Source organism: Rhinopithecus roxellana, chromosome 1 (genome assembly GCF_007565055.1).
Source record: "Rhinopithecus roxellana isolate Shanxi Qingling chromosome 1, ASM756505v1, whole genome shotgun sequence".
NCBI classification, from domain to species: Eukaryota; Metazoa; Chordata; class Mammalia; order Primates; family Cercopithecidae; genus Rhinopithecus; species Rhinopithecus roxellana.
This window is the reverse complement of record NC_044549.1, coordinates 163,727,238-163,755,013: the sequence shown is the minus strand read 5'-3', so window position 1 is coordinate 163,755,013 and position 27,776 is coordinate 163,727,238. Positions and strand designations below refer to the sequence as shown.

At 37.3% G+C, this 27,776-nt stretch overlaps 1 protein-coding gene across 15 annotated transcripts in view; it reads right to left on the bottom strand.

The window, feature by feature from the left end:
• ARPP21 (cAMP regulated phosphoprotein 21) overlaps nucleotides 1-27,776 on the bottom strand; it is a 159,161-nt gene that overhangs the window by 59,198 nt on the left and 72,187 nt on the right. For 8 of the 15 annotated variants that reach the window (XM_030932936.1, XM_030932932.1, XM_030932944.1 and 5 more), the window contains 5 exons: nucleotides 22,407-22,444; nucleotides 20,522-20,581; nucleotides 16,255-16,487; nucleotides 8,560-8,793; nucleotides 585-769 (listed from right to left, as the gene is read on the bottom strand). In XM_030932936.1, coding sequence (XP_030788796.1) covers nucleotides 585-769; nucleotides 8,560-8,793; nucleotides 16,255-16,487; nucleotides 20,522-20,581; nucleotides 22,407-22,444 — 750 coding nt within the window. The remainder of the gene's footprint in view (nucleotides 1-584; nucleotides 770-8,559; nucleotides 8,794-16,254; nucleotides 16,488-20,521; nucleotides 20,582-22,406; nucleotides 22,445-27,776) is intronic. The other 7 variants (XM_010389633.1, XM_010389614.1, XM_010389624.1 and 4 more) reach the window with 3 other exon arrangements.

Sequence of the window (27,776 nt, the reverse complement as noted above, 5' to 3'; positions counted from 1 at the left end):
CAAAACAAATAAGTAATATCAAAAATTTAAAATGAGTTTCACTCTAGCAGCCTACCTGAGATACTTTGGGTTTCTATGGACACATCTATGTGTCTTCCTAGCAAAGGAGGGCGGCTCCGCAACTCTCTAAGAGGAGGATGTAGGAACAGCCCGTCCTCCTTGGAATTGACTGATTTCTGTTCTTCCCATTGATGAAGAATTCAATATTGACTCTTTGCAGACATGAGCATTTGATTTGTGATGGGAATGGGGGAGGAAGATGATGCAAAGACCTAGAGTTCAGTCTCTGACAGAGGCTTCTCCATATATTTAAAAAAGGACATTTAGACCTAAGAAAAAATCATTTATTCTCCCTACTTTCGTGCCTTCAACTTGCAAGTTACCAGATGGGGCACTCGCCTCTATCTAAACTTAAGGATCCAGATAAAATCCTGTCAATCTGCAAAGAACTCTATGCTGTCAGGTTTTATTTATGAGACTTGAGTGTAAAATATACCCTTCTCCCTGATTCAGTGCTGCTCTGAGGACTATGCAGCCTTCATCTCAGGGTACTTCCCTTCCCTGTCTTCCAATCAGCGCCTTACCTGAGTGACCAGAGGGCCTGCCATCTGTGGCTGTGGTGGCTGGACCTGCTGCTGGGGCTGCGGGGAGGGCTGCTGCTGTGGCGGCTGCTGCTGGGACTGCCCCACCATGGCGCTTCGCAGGGGCTGCTGACTGCTGGGTGGGTTGTATATTGCAGGAGTTCCATCGGGATTCACAAAGGGCTGGCCTGCAATGGAATCAGAGTTTAGTCCACGCAAGCTTCTCAATCTCGCCTTTGACATAAAGAATCACTCTGCTAGACACTCAAAAAGTAACCTAAAGTAAAGGGGCAGGGCAGTGGAAATCTAAGACCCTAAAACCTTCACCAGTGTGAAGGCCTTACTGTTTGTGACCCATAGCTTAAGCTAGGTGACAGTGGGAGCCCATAGCAATTTAAGAAGCGGCAAATAAATCGACAACCTTCAGGGAGCTTTGCCAAAGCTAAATGTATCTGTGGATGGAGGTACCCAGTGGAGAGGCCTGTGGAGAAGCAATCTTTACAAAGTTAGATGTTTTGCTGCGCTGCACCTCACAGCCATTAGTGAGATAACATACACTGAAGGGTAACGACTGCTTTCCAGTTACACACCTCCGGCTACATTCAGTCACAAGTTATTTACCAATACATTTATTTTGCCGCTACTAAGCCTTGTCACCAATTCAGAATCATTATCAGTTCTTCCAATAAATATACAATGTAACATAACACATCCATTCACTCATTTCTTGAAATAGACATAAGCAAGGATACCCGGGGTTTTAGATTTTAAACGTAGTACATCACAGAATCATCTTGTAATGGAAAAGCTAATATACACATTCTTTTCCTTATAAAATGATGGCATGGTTTACTATTATTAATACTACTATTCATCATAGTATTGCTTTGTCTTTGAGGAGTATTTTGTAGTGTACAAAATAGCATCATTTGAGCCTCATTACAATTCCTATGAGGAAGAAAGGTATCATTTCTCTGCTTTTTAGAAGAGAAAATGAAGTCCCATTCCTGGAAAAATTATGGGAATACAAAGCTGAAAGGAGAAGAGTAAAGTGCAGTAAAGGAGGGGGTGTGGGAGTGGAAAGGAGAGAACAAACTGATTTTGCATGTGGCAAGCACAGTAACAGGCACCTTACGTGTATGATCTTAGCTCTCCTAACAACCTGCAGATGCGTATTCTCATTTCCACTTTAAAGAAAATTAGGACTCAGGGGGACCAAGCAACTTATTCAGAAATGTAAAAAACAGTAAATGAGAGAACTAGAAAATGACCCTGGTCAGTAAGACTTCAAAGTCTATTCACTTTCCATTATGCCAAATAACTGAAGTGAATTATCCAATTTTACATAATGAGTACATGGAACAATTGGGTAATGATGAAAAAAAAAACCGTGTTGTAACTGAAAATTATTAATCAATGAATGAGAAGTCAGATGAGGTGAAGGATGTGTTTCAAGGTGAAGTAACACCCAGTACTGACAGATCAATAACGAGAAGCATCAGAACATGGGGAAATGGATTGGCAAACTGTTCACAGAAGTACTTGTGAGTCTTCTCTTCCCTTTTCAGTAAGTCCTGTAACCTTATTGGAAAAGGAGCAGTAGGAATATTTGTTTACAAGTTGAAGTCACAGAAATATTCTCTAGGAACCTGAGCAAAATACCTAGAGAGAATGGGGCTCCCAGGATGGGGTCGATATTTCAGTGGAAGGTCCTCCTTATCTTGGCATAAGGGAGATAGTGGAGGCAGCATGCTGAGCTCTGCCCTAGCACATATTCTAAAGCATCTCAATCCATACATTGTTCTGATACACAAGGCTTGCATGAGTATTCTTATCCAGGGTAAGAAGTGTGTGATGGCAGAGAGAAGAACAGCAGCCTTATTCGTCAACAATATAAATAAAGAACAACCAAGGATCTTCAGTCACATGAGAAAAATTTGCAACAAAAGGGAGCAAGGGTCAGGCACGGTGGCTCATGCTTATGATCCCAGCACTTTGGGAGGCCAAAGTGGGTAGATTATTTGAGCTCAGGAGTTCAAGACCAGCCTGGGCAACAGAGTGAAACTCTTGTCTCTAAAAAAAAAATACAAAAATTTAGCTGCACATGGTGGTGCACACCTGTGGTTCCACAGGAGGCTGAGGTAAGAGGATCACTGGAGCCCAGGAGGGAGGTTGCAGTGAGCCAAGATCATGCCACTGCACCACTCCAGCCTGGGTGACAGAGTGAGACCCTGTCAAAAAAAAAAAAAAAAAAAAAAAAAAGGAAGACAGGTAAAGAATTTAAAAACTGATCCAGAGAAAATGAAATATTCTAGTGAAAAAAAGTACATATGATATTCATACAAGAACAGACTGTTATAACATGGGAAGTAAGCTAATTAACGAAGTGAATATTGTAAATAAAGGAAATCAGTCACAAAAGGGCATCTACTGTGAAATCTCATTTATTACCTACAAGATCAGGGAAAACTAATCAACGGTAACAGAAGTCAGAACAGCAGTACCTCTGGGAGAGCCTGAGGAAACCAAAAGGAAGACGAGATATACTCTGGGTCTTATTCTGAGTGAAGTTTACACTAATTTTCACATATGCAAAAATTTATTAAGGTCTGGACTTCAGATGTGTGCAGGTCATGCACTTCCCCTATATATTGTATAGTTCAATAAATTAAGAAAGTAAAATGGAGCAAGTTGGGGAGGGAAATGCTGAGATTGTGGTAAGGCCGACAACATGCTCACTCATAGAGAGCAAAAGCCTTGACTTCAGATCACTTAGGAACAGTAACCAGAGGTGAGTATTCCCCATTATTAGCACAAGTTTTGAGTACAAATATATTTGTGTGTTTGTAACAAGAAACTTTAAATGTTGCATATTCAGAAACATATCTAAATCCTAATCCGTTTTATAACCAACAATAATGTGCTGTGATGGTGAAGCAAATGTGCGGGAATTATATTTGCAAAACAGTGACAACATCAACTGTTTGGTCTTGCTCTCTCTTTTTTTATGTTCTTCATTTTCCAGGCACTTGTTTTCCTATCACGTAGCTGCATTTTATTGTTTTAAATGAATGTTCTTTTTGGAAACTAGCTCTCCTCTAGCTTCAAAACTGCAACCCATTTTTCCTCCCAAATCAGCAATTTGCAAAATGAATTTTAAAAGCTCAATATTAAAAAATCTATCAGCCCATTTAGTGTTCTAATCTTTAATTTTCCTGTGTTTCATTTGTCCTATATTTTAAAAAGATAAGACAAAAATTCTAGGTACTTAACTTTAAAAAAAAAAAATCACAAAGGCATACAACTCCATCTGGAATTATTTCAAAATAAGTCTCATGCTGTGCACACACACACACACACACACACACATGCACACACACACATGTACATGCACAATGGAAAGGAAAAAGAAAGGATTTTTACTATATTTTTTACTATATTTCTGTATGGTTTTGATTTACCCCAGTGAAAACTAAGAAAGTATGAAAAACTGATCATAACTAGAATTTTAAAACATAATCCCAAAACATTCATGTGTCTTTTGATAAATTCTAGATGCTCCATTTGAAATATGATTAATATGCAGTGGGCTAGAAGAAGGAGCTGTTTCTAAATAATTGCACATAAAAAGCACTAAGGATTCACTTAAGTAGAGAGAGATGGCAGGTTCTTCTGGAAAGAGAAGGGAGTACAAAAGATTGATTTTTATGCTCACCAAGGAGAGATGGCAAGAACTGAGAAACATGAAAGAAGATGGATGCTAGAGAACAGAACAAAGCAATTTCCTAAGGGACCCGGGATAGGTGATGATTGGTTTTCAATTCAGGCAATGACAGCCTCTCTATATTCTAGGATTTCTACCAATCCAGATGCAATTACACTGAATACAAGCAATTAGTTTGAATGACAGCTGCTGAAGACTAAAGAGGAAAAAAGGACTGGCTGGCCCTCGGCCTAGTTAGCCTAGAGGAGGTTTTCATGTCAGAAACTGCACAAGCACGCTCAGCAGGCCTTGGCATGGGTGCTGGCATAGGTGAAGAGAGTTCAATGACAGAAATAAGCCAGGGCAGTTTGAATGCAGAGAAGGCACAGAGAAAAGGATTAAATGCAGAATGCTCATTCCTCTCCAATATATGACATTAGTTGAAAAACTACTCTACTATCCACATCAACATGAATAATGGGTAGTAGATATTATTTCAATAATAACGTAATTATTGAGCACCTGCACAGTGCCTAAGACCTTGCCATCAATTTCAGGAAAGCAAAAAAAAAAAAAAAAAAAAAAAAAAAAGCAAATAAAAAATAACTAAGCATGGACCCTCCTCACATGAAGCTTCTACACGTATTGGTAACAAGGAAATGGACTAAGGGCAATTCACACAAGAAGTGAAGAAATCCCATGCTCTTGGTTTTTAATACAAAAGTATTTCTGAATTTACCCTTCCGTCAAGAAGGGTAACTATTTAAAAAGAGAGAGAAGGGGTGAGAGAAAGAGATTTTCTTTTCCTAGTCTTTAGAAGGTGATAGTCAAATTATAAGGGAGCTACTGATTATGGGTAGACAAGGATTAACTTAAACCTTACAAAGATACATTTATAGACAGAACACAAAATTCATGATTCATTTAATTTAAAAAGTATAAGAAGTTTGGATTAATAGATGCTAGAAGTCCTGATAAAAATAAAAGTACAGAGCTTTGAAAGTCCATCAGAAGCATTTGAAAAACAGCTCTAAAAGGCTCCCCAAAGTGAAGTCCCTGCAAATGACATGATCTTACATAACATAGTCTTGAACTTGTGCCAGATAATGGCCAAGCAAAATATCAAAATGACATATATGAACATTAACAAGTTTTTGAGGGATGCCAATGCCTGTTGGCATTTCTGGATTGCACTGAGTTGAAGTAAAATAGCCCAACAAAGATGAGCTTTCTGCTAAAAATTTCCAAAAGGAGGCTGGGTCCAAGACAACCAGAGGAAGATCAAACCCAAGAGTCCAGGCTTGCCTTGCAAGAATGAAAATGTTATACAGGGAAAACTTTGAAAAACAGCCTCTGTGACACATCAGTCATCCAGATGCCTGAAAAGCAAAAAAAGAACAGGCAAGAGGTCCTAAGTTAGACATGAACCTGTTGAAAGTTGAGCCTGAGGCCAGACAAAATTAAAAGTTATGGTTATATTGGGGAAACTGCAAGGGTATATGTGAGTGGGTTGATTTCAGTGTGCCAAATATTTAGTACTTAGTAAGAGCCAAGTCAATTGTGCTGACAAAGGAAGTTTCACTTTTGTTTCATTTAGTAGGCACATGATTGGCAGATACCTTAGTATTTTTAAATTATTACTTGTCTTATTCTTGTTTAAAACAGATGTTTTATCAATTATAATTTTGCACATGAACCACATTCCAAATATATGACATTAGCTGAAAAACTGCTCTGTTATCCATCCCACATATATAATGGGTAGGAGATATTCCTGCAATAATGATGTAATTATTGAGCACCGGCACAGTGCCTAAGACTTTTTTGTCCATTCTGGGCAAGCAACAAATAAAATAAAATAGCCAAGTATGGCTCCTCTGAACAGGAGCGTGAAAGTGTGGTGGTAACAAGGAAATGAGCTCAAGAGCAGTTCAAATGAGAAGCAAAATAGTCATATGATCTTGGTTCCTAACACCCAAGTATTTCTGTTGTGTACTTGGCAGAAAGGTACTTTAAAAAGAGTGAGAGGTATAGTTTCTAAATTCACAGCAATGACAGAAAAAGGAGATGAGTTCCAGCCCAGACGAGGCTAACCTTTAGTTTCAACAGTAAAAGTCACATAAGAAATTGGACAGGTAGATACATATACATACACACACATACATATACTAAAGATACACCTATACATATAACATGCGTTATATATAATACATATATGTACATACACATACATGTGCATATTTTCAATTTACAGAATAAATATATTCTAGAAAAGAGGAGATATAATTCACCTTGCATCTCACTACTCAAAAATAGTACATAATATATGCATACTTTTCCTTTTGGTTTAGGATGTTTTAAATCTAGCATTTGTCGGATCAGAAAAATATGTATGGAGAAGCTGTTCAACAGTGTTATTAAATCCTTTTGCTTAGTTGGGATCCTTTTACAAAAGAGATATTTTGATAACAGCTCTAAATGACTCGGTCCAATGAATAAGAATTGGGACTTGGCATCAAACAATATTCTGTTTCTTTTTTCTGTAAACAAGATTATAGATGATAATATACACATACACATGCACAACTATGCTATCATTAGAAATAATATTCCTGCATTGTACCCTAAAAATACTCTGTTGAGCTTTTACAAAACACTCTGTAATTTTGCTTAAAACAGACCACTCAAAACAAGTGGTTAAAATGTTTGCTTTTCAGCAAGCCCTCTATCTCAATTAAAAGTGAAAGAATTTCAGCCAACAAAGTCAGACAGTACTTTGATTCATGTTCAAAGTAAACAATATGATCCTGGCCTTCTTTTAGTTTTCTTTATAGTGCCTACAATAATCCAGATAAAATACAAGCAATCTAAAAATCCTCCTTAGAAGTATCTAATCTGAAGCTTTCAAACGGTTTTCTATAAAATGATTATGCCTTTCTTCCCCCAAGCTTATAGCATTTTCAATATGTCTCAATCAAACACCATGACTTGGGAATGTGCCATATGTTTTATGAAAATGTGGCAATTATTCAAGTAACTATTTTACTACAGTTCTCATGTTTCTCTGAATTTCCTAATTACTAGTAGCACTATGTTTGTGAGAAGATTGAGTCAGATAATTTTTATGAGATACTTACCCAGTTTTGCATTTTCGAGTTTAGCTAATTGAAGAAATAGTCTGGAATGATCTAAACCAAACTTCAGATCTCTTTCAAGACAACTCCATGTATTGCCAGTCCCTAATAAAGACGTCCTAAGAAGTGACTAGTCAATGTCAAGCTTTCTAAGCCAGGGATTCTCAGCCATGGTACCGCCGACATTTTGTTCCATAGAATCTTCTGCTGTGGAAGTCTGCCCTAGGCTTTGGCGGCTGTTTAGCAGCATTTCTGTACTCTACCTACTGGGTGCCAATAGCAGCCCTGTTCTCCCCAGATCATGATAATCAAAATGTCTCCAGATAATGCCAAATGGCCTTGGCGACAGAGACAAAAATGCCCCAGGTTGAGAAGTTTTCCCCGCATATAAGCAGATATTTCCGAGTTCTTTTGCTGATGTTAGAATCTCAAAGCCCTCAGTCTTTTGAAATCAATGTGGAAGTTAACTGACCCACTAGAAAAATGCAAAATTAAATAACCAATGGCCATTCATCATGGAAGAAACTATAATCATGAACAATTTTCTAAACCCCAACAAAATCAGTGTAAGCCTGACATTTCTAAAATACACAAGAATTTTCTCTCTGTATTCTCTTCACCACCACTGTTTCTTATTCCTCTCATAGGCGCTGGCTGAAGTTCTAAGGTTAAAAAGCAACTTCTAGAGTTAATGGTCACTATATATCTCAATTGATACTTCAATTCCAGAAATATTCTTGGATGCAAAAACCCTTTTGACATAATACAAGCTAATTGGGGATTTAGACTGAGAAACTCAAAGTTTTAATTACTATATCCCAACTCATCACACCATTTTCTCTCATCTTAGCTCTTAAGCATGCATGAGAGACACTGTAGTAAAAGAAAAAAGAAAAGTGGATGCTTCTGGAAGTATCTGTATCTACAAATCAATATAAATATTGATAGGAAGATATAAATATAGAGCTATAGATACTGCTATAAATCTGCTCTTTCTAAACAAAAATGCCTCATAACAGTTCATGCAACTAGCTTTCCTGTTCAGGAATTTTCAGAATACCTGCTCGCAAATTCATAAGATCAAATGTAAGAACAAACTTCTGAAAGCCTTGTATCCCTGATAAAGCAGGTAGTAACTCACCTGTGTGTGGATTAAGAAGGATGCTTCCAGGCGGGATGCCTGTTGCAGCTTCAAGTGGAAGGAGGATGTAGCTGGTGCTGCTGGGAGCAACCTGGCCCCCTATTCCATTCTCTGGATAAGGCACACAGCCTGGAGAGCCAGCTGCCACGCCTGAGACTAGAGGTGTGCTCTGGAGAGGGGCATGGGTGCGGGACAGCGATCCTGAGGAGCCTGCACTGCTGGAAGACTCAGAACCTGGCATAGGGATACAATCAACAAATCATTCAACACACAGAGATGAGAGAAAGCACCAATCTGAGTCTAACTGCTCACTTTTCTGTGACGCATTATTAAAGAATTCGAGACTCATGCTGTAGGATGAGATTAACTAATGCCCCTCCCATATTTTGGCCTCATGTTTTATTGAAATATTTGCTACATATTTTTCAGATGTGTCAGTTTTCTGAGAAAAGAGGAATTAAGAATGAGAACTTTCTCTCTCAGCCTTTTCACAAACTACTAGGGCGATAAACTGATAAAGGGTACCCGGAAGCTCTGAACTCAGTACCTGAAAACTCCGTCGTATATCCCCAAGTAATTAGTACCATGGAAATGTCTTACTAAGCTGAAATAATATGAATAAAATGACTGGGATGGAGGTTAAAGAGACTGCACCTTAAGGAAGAGCCTTGCGATACGAAGTTTGTGTGCATGGTTCTGAAGTACTGGTTCTCTGACACCTATACAGCTGAAGTCTGAAGGAGCCTAGTCATAAATAATCTGTTACCTTCATGTGTGAGTAGAAGACCTGGGAGCATAGTGTATAAGAGCAAACACATTTCAACATCAAATAGGATCTCTTTTAAGGAGTGGCATGGTTTAGCAGAATGTGATTGAGTGTCAGGGAGAGACCGACGAATCAGGACTCTGACTTTTTCTAACCATCTGACCAGGGGCAACTTGAAACCATTGAATGTTATTGTTTTTGTGTGTAAAGTTGAAACTTCAGATATTAACGATTTAAACAAACAACCAAAAAAGATGGGCCAGGCGCGGTGGCTCATGCCTGTAATCCCAGCACTTTGGGAGGCTGAGGCGGGTGGATCACAAGGTCAGGAGATCGAGACCCGCCTGGCCAACATGGTGAAACCCCATTAGCCAGGTGTGGTAGCATGCGCCTGTAGTCCCAGCTACTCAGGAGGCTGAGGCAAGTGAGTTGATTGAACCTGGGAGGCGAGGTTTGCAGTGAGCTGAGATGGTGCCACTTCACTCCAGCCTGGGTGACAGAGCAAGACTCCATCAAGAAAGAAAGAAAGAAAGAACAAAAGAAAGGAAGGAAGGAAGGAAGGAAGAGAGAAGGAAGGAAGGGAGGGAGGGAGGGAAGGAGGGAAGGAAGGGAGGGAAGGAAGGAAGAAAGGAAGAAAGAAAAGCAAGGAATCAAATAGATGGTGGGTATTATTATTAATGTAATATATTTAAGTGTTAATGATATTGTACTGAATTTTACATATTTGAAGAAGTCTTATTAATATGGCTAAAAGGTGGACCAAAGAGGGCTTGGCCTTATAATGGCTGAATATCCTTTAGATGACACAGAACAGTAAAATAATCGTGATGTTTATGGATTCTGAATTTTCAAACACATGGGTAATAGGAACAGTATGCAGAAACCCCTAAGATGAATCTAACAATCTCTTCTGTCTCACCATTATGGACAAAAGTAGAAACATATCCCAATATGTCCACTGGGCACTCACTGGCATTTCACTACAGCAAGAGACAAGCAGCTCTAGTATCCTTAATCACAGCTCTCCTGGGCACTAGGTATTAACCAGAGCAGCCAAGAGAAAATGCACTAAGTAAAATTTATATTACTGCAAATTCAAACTAATAGATTACTTGGGTAATATCATAGGTTGCAAGAATGTAGTACACGAAGCTGATTAAAACATCAGCCTACAGTATTAATTATTTCATTAAAAATACATTCTTGTGTATCATTAAAGTCAAAATATATAATCCGTCACTAACACTCTTTTCAAGATTCTAAAATATGCCCTTAAATTAAACTGGAGTTCTTTTAAAATAAGTGATAGGAACATAACATGTAAGTGCAGAGAAGAGGGGTAATTGGAGAGCATGATAATTTTTAGGAGAACGATAATATTTATTGACAACTTAGTATGTGTAAGCACTTGAATAAACACTTAAATAATAACTAATACTGCCTCTACAGATAGGGAAACTGAAGCATAAGGAAGTTAGGTAACTCAGGTCAGCTCACATAGCTAGATAATGGCAGAGCTGGAATTTGGTCTATACAGACTGATCTATAGCTCAAGCTTTAACCACGACCCCACATTGCCTCTTGAAATTGTACGTATGCATATACCATGACCTGTCACAAGTGTTCTCAGTTGGGCATCTTCTCTGCTTTCCCCATGACTTGATTATGAATAACGATAATTTTACGTCAATTCAGGATGCTCCCTCGAAGTGGTTTACAGTGCTGATGGGGCTCTGAATAAGGCATGTGGAGAAAAAGTAAAAAATGTAAAAAGAATATTGAAAATGCTAATAATAGTTTTGAGGCTGTATCACTGAAATTATGACTCTGTGGTCATATTCCCAATGCAGACTGTAGTGTGTGTTCATGGACCTGCTATGTATAATTGGATGCTACGTTACACATTTGACGCTAGAGTCAACAGCAACAACATAAATAATTCAACAAAACCTCCTGTACCCAGGTATTTAATGTTATACAAACATGAGTCAGCTCATCTCCAGATTGAGGGGCTAGGCACCGAAAAATAGTTGGGGCCAAAGGAGCATGTCCTAACTCAGATTTGAACTGTAAGCTAGTGATGGCATGGGTGTGTGTGTTAGGAGGGATGGGTTGACGCAGACAGACTGAAGTGTCACAAGCCAATCCAAAGAGTAACTTAATTTTGGCTTTAGAAGGATGGCCATTAATCACTGATTTACAATAGTATACCCTTCCCTTACCTAGGGGAAAAGAAGCAGTGTCAACGGGAGAAATGAGAAGACTATGTAAATGATTTGATTCCACAGGTTAAAGGAAGGAAACCTAAATTTGGCTTAAATTCTCTGCACGTGCAAAGATGAAAATAAAGTCAAACCTCTTCAAAAGGATGACTCAGCAATCAACATACAGCCAGGATTTAGTAACTGGCTGTTCCGATTGGCTTTGAACATCAATCACCAAGGCCAGGGATGGCCATATTCCACACATAGCTGGTGTTGCTAAAGTCTGTGATAAAACACAAATGCTAGTAAAAGGCACAGGATTAGAAGTGTTCAAAGATTTTTTTAAAAATGAAATTGACATTTGAGAACTTTTAAGATTTAGAATGCCTGAGAGTGAAAAGTATTTCTGGTTTCCTTTTTTCAGAGGTTTAATGATAACCATGACAAATATTTATACAGTATGCCTATGTGATAAGCACTGTGCTACTTTCTCTACATGAGTTGTCTAAGCTAATTTTTACAGCAGCCTCATTTTGAAGATGAAAACTGATCTTCAGATATGTTAAATAAATTTCCCAAAGCTCAGTGTGTGGTAGAATCTGAGCTCAAACCCAGGCAACTTGACTCCACAGATGGCTCTCTAAGCCTGTAGGTCATGTTCATCTTCTTATCATTTAAGCAAGGCCCAGATGGGGGCCAGGGCCCTGACCAAGCCTGTGCCAAGTTCTAGGAGATACTAGATGAAAATTCCACGCTACTCACAGTGGAAAGCTCAGAAACTGAAACTGAACCCTAGTGGGTAGCCACAGGAAGGACAAAAAAGAAGACATCCGAGTGGCTAGGTGAGAGACTCAGGTGAACTCTCAAGAGAAAAACAGAAACTGGGAAACATGACAAAAGACAGAAAAGGAGATCACGAGGCAAAACAAAATGAAAAACCAGGAAAGGACAGGGCAGAAGGGGAAGGACATGGACAGATTCCCTTGGAGCAGAGGAAACATTCCCATGGAGAAAGGATACTGGGTTTTAATTCCAGTTCTGCCACTTACCAGCTGTGCTTTCTTCAGGAAGTGACTACTTTAGACCTCAACATACCCTTTTGTAAACTATAAGGTACCAGACTAAATGGTGAGCAATGGTAAGGAAGATGACCTTAATGTTCCCCTCGGCTTGACCAAACTTTTCATTGGTTTCTTCTAGACTAGAGGCTCTTCACCTCCCTATCCTTACAGCATTTATGCCCCTTTGAGATGTAAATCTCCTAACCTCTAACCACTTTTACAATCCATGAAGGTCCTTCTTAAGTACCTGGGAGCCATCCCTTTGAAATCTAATTGTCATGAAAAATAGAGCCCCTATCTCTCAATTTCTGTGGGAGGATAGGAGCCTAACTTCCACAGCACCAATTAGCAAGTACATATAGCCTAATCACATCACCCAATTTCCTCTATAATGTCCTCCAAAATTTTGCCACTAGCTCACCCCAGTGCTTGAAGACTCTCTTGCTTTTTGATTCAGTGGAGCTCAGTTCTCTCTCTAAAAAGAGAGATCATAGTCTTGATCCCTGTTGCAATAATAATGAATAAATTCTCTTTTCCCTGCAATATCTTCTGCAATTTTTCTTTTACGAGGACCACAAATCATAAAGGTTTTATTTCTGAATTATATAATTCAAGAAAATATTTCCAGATTCAGGGGGTCAGTGTTCAGTAGAATAATCTAAAGCTTCCAAAATTACAAGAAGGAAGAGAATATCCAGGATGTATTAATGTAGTAATAAAGATAAAGACAAAGAAAAGGAAGTGGTAGAAACACGGGGTGTCTTGCATTGGATCAAAAAATACTCCAGGACGTGGGCAAGGAATGTGACAATAGCAGGAATACCCCTGCATCCAGAAAACAACAAGCCAGACCACCTAAAATCATTAAAACAAACAAAAAAAGGACATTTTATTTCTCTAGAGCAGTTGTTTTTGAAGTATGTTCCCAGGCAAGCAGCATTGGCATCAACTGGGAACTTGTTGGAAATGCAAATTCTCAGGCCCCATCCTAGACCTTTGGGCTCAGAAACTCTGTGGGTGAGTGTTGCAATCTGGGATTTAACCAATCCTTTGGGTGATTCTGATGGAGCTAAAGTTGAGAAACCCTGCTTTGAAGATCCAGATGGGGGAACAATAGTGACAGTACAGCTAGGCCAATGTGGTAAGAAACAGATGTCATACTCTTATTTCTCAACCACATTGCTGTTAACAAGAAACAGCTGAGGTTGCCGCGCAGGTATCATTCAAGTGCTTTCGGTAAGGAGGATACAATCACATCATCTGCCTCCAGAAATGTATGCTGGGCATCTGGTGGACAGCCCAGGCCTCAAGAGAATGTGCTTGTACATTCATACTTCAGTAATATGCTTCCTTCCAAAATGTAGGAAAACGTGTTTCCAACGTGGAAAAAGTCTCATTATTATCTATTTAAAGCTAGAATCTATGTACTTAGAGGAGGAGAAGAGTAACTTAAATGTCACAACTCCAGACTTGGTTTCTAAAAGGTCATAAAAAAAGTTTGCAATTCCACTGTGAACAATTAGGTAGAAAACTGAAAACTTGTGCTCTTCTGAAGCTCCATGACAGCAAAACTGACAGCTTTGCTTCATAAATCCATCTTGGGAAATTGTAAGTTTGTTTTGACATCCTACCTTGATCTTCTTTAAGTTTTTATTCCCTTTCCATGCCTGCACTTTGACAAGTTTTCAAATGGAGACACTTAGATTAAAAGAACAAAAAATGTGAAGCACTTACAATCTCTAATCATTTTTCAAAGAACATGGCATTTTAACATTTTTGAAGTGTTTTAATGTTTCCAAAGAGCTTTGCTTTGGAAGTGATTGGGGGTTGGTGCATGGAGAATGACTATTAATTTAAAAATTTTAAGAGCTCTTTTGGTGTGCTGGAATTTTTAAGTGCACCATTTAAAGCACTTGGTTTTCGCATCTTAAGGAAATTTAAAACTATTAAACCTATCTTAGTTTACAAGAGCTCAAGTGTACCACAGTGGATTTTCTTTACTTCAGTTGCTACAATAGTGGAATATGAGAGCAATTAATTAGAGTAAGAAATCAAGAACTCACCAATTAGTGAATAAAAATTGCAGAAAGGCAGTGTGAACCTATCTGAATCTTTCTGAGAATCAGGGTGTGTATATTATGTAGTGACTGTAACTAAAGGCTATTATCTTTCTCCTTATATAGAAAAACATGAGATAATTTTTAGGAGGAATTTGTCCTAATTATGTTAAACCATCAGCAAATGAACCCAGATTTTGCATGGAGGTGGGGAACCCCTAGGACCTAACATGAGTGTAAAGTTTAATTAGGAAAATAGCCACAGTCCAGGACAGCCCTTGTCTAAACTCTAACTGGGGTTCTCCATTCTTCATCCCACTCCTGCCTTGGCCTCCCACTCACCTGTCACTTCAGGATCCTGAACGCTGCACCTGTACAATCTGTCACCCAGAGCATACGACGGAATCACAACTCTCAACCCCCCCACCAAAGAGAGTGTCAGGGAATTTGATTTTCTAGGACAGAACCAAAACAAAGCAAAAACAGTTACATACTAAAATCACAAACTTCAGTTCATGGAGTGCCAGTGAACGGTCATTTGTCACCTTCCTGAGATTTTAGGAGGTATTTTAATTGTGAACATTCGAAAATAATTCAAAAACAATAGAGAATAATCTTTGGGAGACAGAAGAGCTAGAAATGGCAGACCATGAGGGCATTTTGCAGACTCATGTAAGCATCGTGGTGTATGCTTCCATCAGTTTAAAGTTGTTTCTAGTTAATGGCTCTTCTAGATCTCTCATTATCACTCACCTTCCAAAGACTGTTCATGCAAACTTGAACAACCTACTTCAGAATCACGTTATTTGCTTCACTTGGAAAAAAAGATACAAGCACCTGGTAACTTGGAAATTCTAAACCTTTCTACACTCACCTGTCTTATCTGCAAAGCAGGGGTGCACATATTAAATGGCAATAATAAAAATGAATAAGGATAGAGTTTATTGGGAGCTTATAACTTGTCAGACATTATTCAAGTTGCTTTATGTATACTGACTCCTTTAGTCTTCATAGTATTTCTACAATATAGGTACTATTATTATTTCTATTGATCAGGTGAAGAAAACAGAGGCACAGGATGGTTAAAAAAAAACAGATCCAGGATTGTACTAACAGCCTTCCAATGCAAGAACAAAAGCTATTAATATTATAATTATCTTACAGTGTGGTTTTAAGGAATAATTCATATTACTAAATTTAAAAGCAATAGCAAAGTTTTGCTAGGTAGTTACTGTAATGCAGGTGCCACGGTAATCATTTTTATATAAATAATGCAATTTAAACTTAAGTTTACTGAGTAAATTTAAATTAAGTAAGTAAACTTAAGTACTTAAATACATAAACACTTAGTCTACTGAGGTGGGTTTGAATAGCATTACATAACCTACATTTTATAGATGAGAAAACTAAAGTTTGGAGAGGTTAATAACTTGACCTAGGCACATAACTGGAAAGAGGCAGTAGCCTATTTAAATTGTACCTTCTTTCCAGCTATCCCTGTGATTAATATCATCATTATCAGTCAACTGAAAGTCAGAGAATGGTGACCATATGGCTTGTGTAGAATCCAAAAAATACCACGGGACATAAACACATTCAGTACTAACTACCTGCTTTGGACAGCTTCCCGGTACTCCTGGTACTGGAAGTACTGTCACCCCTGGTCAGCACCGTGATGCCCCCAAAACTCGCCGTCTTGGTCATGGCGGGCTTTAGATTGCGGTTGGAACTGTCGGAGTCTGTGCTGCTCCAGGCCCTTTGGTGGTCAGACCACTTGAGTTCATTTTCTGAGCTGCTCTGTCGACTCCCGGATGTTCTCCCTGAGCCATCTCTGTTGCCCCTGGAGTATGACCACCAGAAAGATGCACAGGGACAGGATTACCTTACATGAATGGTGTGGGTAGGCACAGAGCAAGGCTTTCCTTGGAAAGTCATCCGCACAAGACCCTTCCTACCAACCCTTTTCATTAAACCAGTTGCCTCCCAGTGTTACAAATATTTTGATGATGTATAGACAGATAACATCACACATAACACACAGGTTACAAACAGAAAAAACCAAACCTAGAAATGTCACATGATCCCTCTGTCGGTGAAGGAGAAACAACTAGAAAGACATGGTATAAAATGTAATTGTTAATTTTTCTTGCAAAGAGAATAGGGGGATAAGTTCTCCTGACTCAAATCAATAATTAATTAATGTTCAGAAGTAATTGTGATCTTCAGTGATTCTAAAAGTAACTCCCACAAAAGAAGACTTTTTCTCTCTCTTTAGCACAAAATAATTGTCAATGGAAAAATGCACACAGATCCAGAGAAGCTGTTAATTCATATTCCAGCTTTATGAGATACACATCTGAAATCACCAAGGCTTTGACAGATAGTGTAGAAATCATGGAAATTACTCTATTAACCTATGGTAAGAATTTTGCCCACTGAGTTTAACCTTCATGGTCAGAGGAAAGAACGCTTTAATTCTTTTCACGTAGAAAAACTTTTGAAAATAACAACAGTGTAAACACTATACACTGACACAAAACTTTCCAAGGGGAACAATGGAAATAACAAAAAAAAGCTCCTCAGGTGAAATAACACAATTGTTCAAACTTCAAATAGAAAAAGGAAGAGATCCAATAGTCAGAAGTGAAGTTTGAAGACTTTAGAGTATCTCTCAGAAACATGCAAAATTGCATGTGCTTTATAGAGAAAATTGATGAAATTTGCACTTTCATTGGTTTCCAATCTGTCTAAAGCATAATTTTGTTAATAAATTCAAAACTTTATCTGAAGATAAAAATAATGCATCAGTAAAATACCTTAAGATTTTAATGGATTATAAATAAGTAAAGGGAATATAAATCTCGATCAGTAAATATAACACCTAATTCATATTCGCAATGCGGCATATTTAAGCCTCGATTCAAATCTCTCAGACGTCATTGGTAGCTTCATTGAAAAATATTTTAAAGACAATAATGTGCTGTTGAGATGTTTGAAGTGCACACATGTGATTGAAATACTCACTGACAAAATTGTACAGACTACAAAGAAAATTTTAAGTGCTGCTTTAAATTTACTCACTCAACTTTTTCTTTTATTTCAGCCAAACATAAGAAGGTAAATTGATCCAAGAAATAAAAATGAAATAATTGATTTGTGACAGGAACTTTGTAAAGCAAAGGGAGGAAGAGGTACAGAATTTTCACAAAACAAAAAGCACTTTCGAGTGGAAGGTTAGATGAAAATACTCAGTGCCCTGCCATCCTCTATTAGTATTTTACAAACATTCTCTCTGTTCTCAGTACGACAGGGATGACTGGTTTTAGAAATAAGAACCACTTGATGAAAACCAAGTTATAGGTTTGAACGACCAGACCTTCACCAATGACCAGATGGCTTTACCTCTTAAACTCCTTTGAAATTCAAGAAAGCCATGGGAGATAGAGTGGAGAAATGGATAACCTTTTCAATGACTTGGTGTTCCATTTCTGATTGTCTTCTCTTTAAATCTCCAAATTCAACTTCATTCTTCTCCCATAATCATGATTATGTTAACCTGTCTTTTACAAACTCTAGCAAAATCATTATTTAGTAACTGTGAATGCACCAGAAATGTGACAATAATCTAATTTGCAGCTAATTTGAAATATTTATTATAGAAAAACACTGGCTTGATGATTTGGGAGGGGTGCTTAGCCTCAGAGTGCAAGATGCATGAGATGGAAGCTCTTCATATGAGGGTGATCCCTTGTTCTCATTACTAATTCTGCTTCAATTATCTCTTTAGCCATGAACTCTGCACTTCCATGGCAGGAATCCAGACTTCCTGTAAATGCCCATGTGATTGAGCCTTTTGGGTAAAGAAGGCAGTCACCACTATTTCTGGGTTCAATTTAGTGTGTTGTAGTCTATACCCTTCTCCCTTGTAGAGCTTTTTTAAGAGCTTTGAGAAGTTCCTCTAGACTTATGCCACATCGCCTGCTCAATAAGGCAACCTAAGATTTCTTTATCTTCTCTGCCTGTATCTCACTAGCTCAAATCACTGTCCTTAGCCATAATCTGTGCATTTAAAAATGAAAATTTAAGTTGCTGCTTTAGGGAGTTAGCATTAATGAGATTCAAAAATAATGTATAATTCTAATTTATGATTCCTAGGTATTTATACATTAAAACATATTTTGTACATCTCTATTTTATACTGCACTATCATCTTAACAGCGGTGAAATGAGGTCCAGTATTGAATTCCAAATCTGTTTGGGTGTGGGATCATAGGCATTGTAGAAAACCACATGCACAGGTGTCTTCCCTTCTCTCCTAAGCCCAGTCTTGGTCCTCGCCTACTGGAATCCAGGAGGATGATAGTAATGAGATATCTGGTCATTGGAACTAGCCCTCTTGTAAGTAACTAGAATTTCATCCCAAGGTAGTTATAAAGCATATCTTTTAAGCTCTGCTTCTGTGCTGATTAATACAACTGAAAATATTTATTTTCCTTTATGTCTAAATGTATCTTTTTTGCCCAGGTTAAGGATGACGTACATCTTGAATTGCTTTTACAATTGTGTGAATGACTTTGTGCTAAGTTACCTTTCTGAGTTTCTGTGCTTGGTGATTTGGGTGAGTGATGAAATCCATATTTGGGATGGCTAACCTGAGTATATGGTAGCTCTTGCTTGGGGACAGATTTGGGATTATGTAAAACTAATTGGCCTTTAGGGGACAAGAACCCATGTTTTATCTATATTGGCCTAAACAAACTAGGTCATAGTGTGTGAGCACAGGAGTAATGGTAAATTTTAGCTTTTCTCTGAGTTTTCAAAAGAAGTGCAAAGTTATTTTCTTAAATCTTCAAGTGTGAAAAAGAAAATTAATTGTCTAATGATACATAAGGAAGATTTCATAAACTTCATAGTTCAATCTAGAAAAGTGAGGGAAGTCCAAAAAGAAGCTTCTGTTTTTTGTTTCCATCAAAGTGTAAGATAAATTAACTTTACTCATAATGAGTTCTAAAGTCCAGACTTATTGCAAAAACGCACTCTCTCAACATTCAATTCATCTGCTTTTCTTAGCATTTTCTTTCAAGTGGGTAAGAGTTTTTGTTGTTGTTGTTGTTGTTGTTCTTGTAGTAATTCCTACAATGGAGGTAAATCCTAACATTCATAAACCCCTTAACACATTAAATATATATAGTGGATACTGAGTATACTTATAGTACTGTGTACACTTCGCTCTACAATGGATGTCAGATATAGATTGAATAGAGCAGTGGGAAAATGGGTATGGTTCCTCTGCTTTCATAGAGCTTCTAGTCTACTATAGAACTTTTAAAAACATTATCATCCTTTCCCCTTAGCCCACAGAGATTTTAATTTAAGTAGGTCATTATAATTGGAAGGAACCTCATCTCTTTCTTTAGAAATAAAATTCACCCTTGAAAACACCCTTGAAAATAATGTTTGAAATATTATAACAGATAAAATTAAAAGTTAGTTACCCAAATAGGGCTATCATTGATTTATTTTCCAGTGTTGAGAATGTACGTATAATTGCAATCTGTCAGGGAAAATTTAACTCAGAGTAATTTACTAAAGTTAATTTGGGAAAATTAAAACAGTGTGCTACCAAAGTTAGCCCCGGAAAAGCAGAAAACTAGAAGAACCCTAATGAATTGTAGACAAAGTGATAGATTGCCAGTCGCATATCTCATACTACCCAGTATGACTTCCATACTAGCTATGTAACAAGATTTACAAAGAAATAACTGGACTTTTAAAAATAAACAGATATATTTTACACAAGTACACTAATATTTAACATTGATTCTACCACACAATCTGAAAAAAACACAGTTTAAGAAAGTAAACCATACCAACCGAAAGAGCTGTCTTTTCTTATAGGTCTCATTGCATATGTTACTGTCTTCCAAGAGCCTACTGGAAATGAAAAACATGATTTTTATGATATAAAACCTAAGGGTACTAAATGCCTTGTGTTAAATGGATGTGTACTCTACTACAGCACAAATCAATCCCATACAAAGATTTATTTATACTATGATGAATTTTGCCATAATAAATTAATGGCAGTTTGACAGGATTAAGATCTCTACCCTAGGATTAAGACACTGATACTAGGTAAGGGGAAAGGAAGGAAAGAGGAAGTAGAGGGAATAGAAAAGGAGAAAAGAGATTGATATAGACATAAGAGAGATTTAATTACATATATTAGTAGCGTTTTTTAGAGTAATATATTAAAACTATTCTTTATATTTTGGGATAATGAAATACTGGCATTCCAGAGGTCGGTATCCAAGAAATGTATTTATTTTTGGAGGGAAGTCACTTAATTCGATTTTTGGTTTCCAGGACCATCAAGACCTGTTAACATGTGCAATACATATATATGTGACCAATTATTGTAATGGTGAATATAATCCAATATAATATAAGGGATACTCAAATGTAAATGGATAAGATTAGGGAGGAAGATAGTGAAAATCACTGGCTAGGAGACTAGAGGATAAGGTTTCCCATGAATCTGAATTGTAAATGCTCACTTAATCTTTTTGGCAAAGATAGAGTATTTTTGGAATCCTTTAGAATCACCTGCAAGATGTCAATCCTTATAGATTATTGGTTTTACTGTAAATAGGGAACATTTGTCTAAATATATATGGACTTTGAAGTTTTCTGTGAATCCCTTTTATGTGTTTCTCAATTTTTTCTCTTCTTCTAAAAGAGATTATTCTATTAAGGGGTTTAGTCACCTTACTTGAAGATTTCCAAATGCAAATATGAATGATGGAATTTTTTAAGCCGATCATCTTTAATGCCCAGTTTAAATTTCTCTGAGTACTGGCATTTAATCAGTATCCATTTTAATCAATGGTATAGGAATACCCATTAAGCAAACCCCTGAAATAAAATTAACCACCACTTTATTTATAGACACTATATTTTCCAATCAAGTTGCCCATTTTGATGCCTCTTAAATGTGATTAGCGCAGTTAATGTGGATTCCTTAATTTGCCCTGAGTATCTGCAATTAAATCAATGGGGTATTTTAATATATATGTCAATTTAGAATGATTTTTGAAGGGTGTATATTAAGTTTGAAAAATTTTTGCTCTTATTTCCAAGATTTTCTTTAAATGTTATAAGCCATTTATTTTACAACTACCTCCCCCTACTAACTCCTATGCCAGGTAAACTGCTAAATCTAGGCCAGTTTAGATAAGATTTTCAAGGTCAAGTGTTTTATGAAGATGAATAGATTGTTTAGAATAAAAAAACTGGAAAGAATATTATTTCAATCGTTACTTGTATAGCTATATATCATTATAGGGCACAGGACGTGGCCAACAATACCAAATATATGCATCTTCTAGCGGACTACTAAATAAGCCAATGAAACTGCAAGTTCCTGTGATGTCTCAATATTTATTATTCTTAATGCCTGGTGAAAGTAATAGGAAGTTTACCTTTGCAAGGACCAGAAATTGAGACTTTAAATGAGAAAAATTTTTACAATTCTGTTTGGAATTAACTGAGGGAAAATTTTTTCCAAATTAGATAATTTTTAGATGTGTTAAATAACATATACGTGTGAACATATATGTATGTACACATAGATATATGTATTTGCTAATACATATATTCAAGTACACACTTATATATGGGATATATATTTATGAATATACAGGACACACATGACAGACGTTGTTCCTCTAAAGACATGGAAAAGTAAATTTTATTTTACCTGTTTTCCACAAAAAGGCTTTCCTGGGAGCAAACTGACTGAAAAATAAAAAAAGGCATTGGATCAGACGTTCTGGATATGCTGAGGGATCCCAAATACTTGCCTGATTTAAAACTAATTTGCCCCTAATAGGGGAAAAGAATTAAGAAAAATAGGTACAAAAGATAGAAATAAAAAAGGAAAAAGGTAGGTTAGGATTAGAAAAGTAAGCAATTCTCATGCCGCATAGGGTATTTTTCCTTCAGGGCGTCTCCAGGTTTTAGGTTTAGTCTGTTCAGCATGGAGGTCAGAAGAAGAGAAATGTGAATGAAACCGCTGGAGAAATGTGTGGCCGTCGGATTCTGGGCTAGTGGTTTCTTCTGGAGCTGCAGAGTTGCAGCCACCAACCAACAAAAGCCAAGGGAAAGGGTTCAAATCAAAGCAGAGCATGCAAACTCCATACGATCCACCTAAGAATGGGAGAGCCATAAAGCCACAATCCTGAAATTATTACCTGGTAATGATAAACTCTCATGAAATAAAGAGATTGACTGCAAGACTCTCAAAATTGAAGAAATGCCATCAATTATTAATCTTAAGAGGGGAAGGCCAGAAGACAAGCTAATTAAAAAAAAAATCAAGCTCCATCTAATATTTCCCAGCTTTTCACATAGAAAATCAATGACTTTCTTCTTAGCTTCTATTCACCGAACATTCATTTCTCTTCTATCTTGTGTTTATGCACAATGTAGGGAGGATAAAATTCCATTACCATTACATGCTGAGGAAAGCTGGATCAAATTAAATTTAAACAAATAGAAAAGAGAAGTCTAGACAAGATATGGTGCTGTGATCCTATAATAGGGTGACTGTATTTAGGAAGTAACGCAAAACCATTTCTAAAGTACTTAAGTTTCTAAACATAAATAAATGCACATCCTGCTATATATGTAGATTTTCCAAATGATGAATAAATGATCTGTTAAAGGGATAAGTAGAAACTTAACAGGTCAATTTTAAGATAACATAAAGCTAAAGAAGTAATAATAACCTTTCAATAACCAATTATTGACTGAAAAGATTCTGCTAATGTAACCACTTCTGAGAGGCAAGCAGAATATCGGTTTCTATTTTCGTTTTGCTAGAGAAATAATTTCCTTCCACTAAGTCAAAGGGCTAGATTTAGACATGGGGTTTCCTCAGTGTTATGAGCATTTCAGTGAAGGTGTCTCTAGAATAGTTTATGCTTTAACCTTTTTGCACTTAACGTGCATCCTGAATTTCAAGTGTGCGAAAACCTCATTTAAGAAAAAGCAAAAAGAGACAATTAAAAGATAAAGCTTTTTGGAAAATACCTTTTTTAAAAAAACTTGACATTTACATATGAAAGGGAAACAAGGAAAAACGATGTGCCATTGGCATTCCTATGAAGGGCTCTTTACAGTACACTAAATGTCCTGACTTCTTTTATTTCCTTTAATTTGGTTTTACTATTGGCTGGAGTCAAGTAAGGTATGTAAAAGAAAGTGAGGTTAGCTCAGATATATATTATGAGTTTATACGTTGCTACTTTTCAGCTCATAATTGGAAACTGGTTGATTGTGTTTACAATGTTTTGTCTGGATATTGGAATTATTGAGACTCTATTTCTCTGAAGGAGTTAATTAAAGACATAGTGACCTCTTCAGACTCAATGTAATAGCATCGGGGGAAAGTTAAGAACCCCAAACTCTGTATTAAAAAATAAGATACAAGCAAGTCAAAGATACCTTGCCCACGCCAAAGTGGTGGCTCACACTTATAATCCCAGCACTTTGGGAGGCCAAGGCAGGCAGATCACCTGAGCTCAGGAGTTCGAGACTAGCCTGGGCAACATGGCGAAACCCTGTCTTTACAAAAAATACAAAAATTAGCAGGGCATGGTGGTGCACACCTGTGGTTCCAGCTATTGGTAGACTGAGGTGGAAGAATCACTTGAGCCCGGGAGCTAGAGGTTGCAGTGAGCCGAGATCATGCCACTGTACTCCAAGCTAGGCGACAGAGACCCTGTCTCAAAAAATTTTTTTAAAAAATAAAAAATACCTTGCCCAATAACACCTCGAGCATTTTTCTGATTTCTTTGGAAAGTTTCTTAAAAATTATCTCATTATCCCCTCAACTACATTTTCATAAATAAGATAGATACAGTTATGGGCTGTGATTCAGTAGCTGATGAAAATAAACTTTTTTTTTAAGTAGTATTAATAACTTGCAAATTTTAATAGCAGAGAAAGATAAAATTGTCACAGTAATTAAGTGCAACATTCAAAGCTGTCACTTATATGCGTTTTCGGATATAAAAGGCTTGCTTCTTTTTAAAAGAAGAAAAATGATTTTGCTTAATGGGTTATAGAGTTCTCTCCCACATCCCACCCTCAACTCTGGTGGCACCACATGCCCTTATCACCCATTCCCACTGAAGAGGAGTCCCAGCACATGCTAGGAGGACCACAGATGAACTCTTCACTGAACCCCTATTTATACACAAATATCTTTCAGAAATTAGCCTCCAGGCAAAACATACCTTCTCAAGTGTATTACTTTATCAATTTAACCTTCCCAAAGTCAGTTACATTGCATAGCATTAACCATAAAATAAGCCTAAATATAAAGTTTTGCCAAAGGAAAAAAGAACATTTCAAATATACTGACTACAAAAAATACATTTATTATTTGGGTACTAAATTCTAAATTGTTGTTTTGACTTACAACTATTTAGTTCTCAAATAATGAAGAAATTTGTCTTATCTCAAGATGTCAAAATTCTCAAAGTGGATTTGAATTTGTTTCTGGAAAATCCCCAAAGCAACTCACATATTTTATGTGCCTGTATACAAAAGTACTCTCTCTCTGTCTCAATCTCTCTCTGTCACACACACACACCACACACACAAACACACGCCCCTTAGACACCAAGATATATTTGGACAATATTCAAGAATGTGTCTGATTTTAAAATAAATTTGACTGTTGCTAAATTGTAAATACTAGGAAGTATTTCTGAAGTCTCTGCTTTTACTTCAAGTAGCAAAACAATACATTTAAGCAATATTTGAACCTGTTTGAATAACTCCACTACTTAAATAATAATTGCCAAGGAAACCTGCTTTGTTAACTCTGTTTTCAAATTATGAAGAAACTAAACTAAAGACCAGCTATGAAAAAGATTAGAGTTCTGTAACATAGTTTCCTTATGCTGGATTCTTTGCATTTGTTCTCTAATTGATTTAATATACGGTAATTATCATCTTATGAAAGAATGATCTTGTGCCTCAGCCATTTGGGCACTGGTAATGATCACTTGGGGATCTGGAAGTACTAGACGAAGGTCCCCTAAAGTGTGCTGGCTTTATGTTTGTGTCAATAGAGGATACAGTAATAGTCTCTTTAAACAGTCAACCCCAATGATCCCTGCCATTTGATATTCACAACCTTGTGTGGTACTTCCCACACTGTTCCAAGGTTGATCTGAGTGTCCAAGACAATATAGCTGGGGAGACATATCATTTCCAAGATTAGGTTATAAAAGACTGTGGCTTCCATCTTGGGCTGTCTCTCTCTTTCTCTCTTAAATCACTTTCCTCAGGGGAAGCTAGTTGCCATGTCAAGAAGACATGACATGTCTTTCCTCAGGGGAAGCTAGCTGCCATGTCATGAAGACCAAACAGCCTAGAGAAGCCTACATTGTAAGGGACTGAGATCTCTAGCCTATAGCCAGTGAAGAACTGAGGCCTTCCAATAACCATGTAAGAGAGTTTGAAAGCAGATAACCACTTGATCAAGCCTTCAGATGATTGCAGCCCCAGTTGACAGCTTAACTGCAACCTCATGTAAGACTTTGAGCTAGAATCACCCAGCTAAACCACTCCCAGACTCCTGATCCATAAAAACTGTGAGTATTTTTTGTTTGTTTTAAGCTGCCAAATCTTGGAATTTTTTGTTATAAGACAGTAAATAGCTAACACTTGGAAAATACCAGTGGTGTGATTGCATATCTCTAGCAGAACTATACAGATAGAGAGAAAGACAATGGGTGTTTCTTGCCCTCTAAGAGAAAGGGTCTTAACCTTTTAAGGGTTATGGAAACTTATAAGGATATGATATACAATAGGCACCATTTCTTTAAAAAAATGCACACATGTTCATGAACATGATTTGCAAATTATGTCTGGGATTTCACTGAATCCTTCAAGCCCTTCTATAAGTATAGTCTGGGTATCTGATGCCAATTTAAACCCCTGCCCTAGGATATCAAGTTAAAAGGCATGCTAGATACAGGCTGGTCCTCCACTCAAATTAGTAAAGCCAGAAAAGCTGGCCACTAGAGAGGCTACCAAAGGGGCTCATACCTCTATTCCTACAGGGAGAAGAAGCCACAGCATTTTAAAGAAGGTTGCCAAATGATTTCATAGATTAAAAAAGCTATGGCAATAGCTTGACATTTAAGCTTTCTCACATTTAAATGTGCTTTTATTTTTTTAAAGACTGTTGATACAGCATGTGGGCACAGATGCTTCAAATAGCAACACTTGCCTAAAATGTTTAACCCAGATCCCCAGCTGTTAATCTCATTAACAAGGTTGTAGAGAAATGCAATGAATAAAGAAAGTCATGCAGACCCTGTCTCCCTGTGACCTCTCTTTGGACATGAGGGTTGGCAAATGAAATATGCAGCACAGGTGTCATCTTCATGACAGACAGGCATCAGTGACAGACTTTCTGTCACCTAGCTGTCAAGTGTCTAGCAATGTGACACAACTTGAAAAATAGCATAATATTGTTTGTGCATTTTATGTGGGGTTTGTATTTTCTTTTCAACATAACTCATTCACAAATTACTTGACCTGCCAGGACCAGAGTGTGAGGGAAAATGTATGTGTGTGTGTGTGTGTGTGTGTGTGTGTGTGTGTGTTCACGCGTGTGTGTGTGTGTTTGAGGAGAAAGAGCAGGAGAGAGAGAATAAGAATAAAAAATGAATTAGCTTTCAAAAAAAATTATCTCTAAGAAGTTCTATGAAGGTCTTCAGACAGGAAAATGCTACTTCCCAGGCCACTGGAGGCATCCTTATCCTATTATGACTGGAATAGATCCTCTCATAACTTCATTCTTGTATCCACCAAACACAATTAAAGGCCCACCATATGTCAGGCTGTGTTTTGCATTATCTAAAATTCTGACCATAATAAAAGTCTAAGTAGACTACCCATATGCAGAGTCTTCTAAAATTGCATCCAGACCTCCAACTATGGTAACTTCCATCTCTCTCATTCTCTCACTCTCCTAATTTCAGAGCTCTTAGCTGGATTATCCAATCATCAAAATTCTATTTCAGTGTGTTCAAGAAAGGTGGCG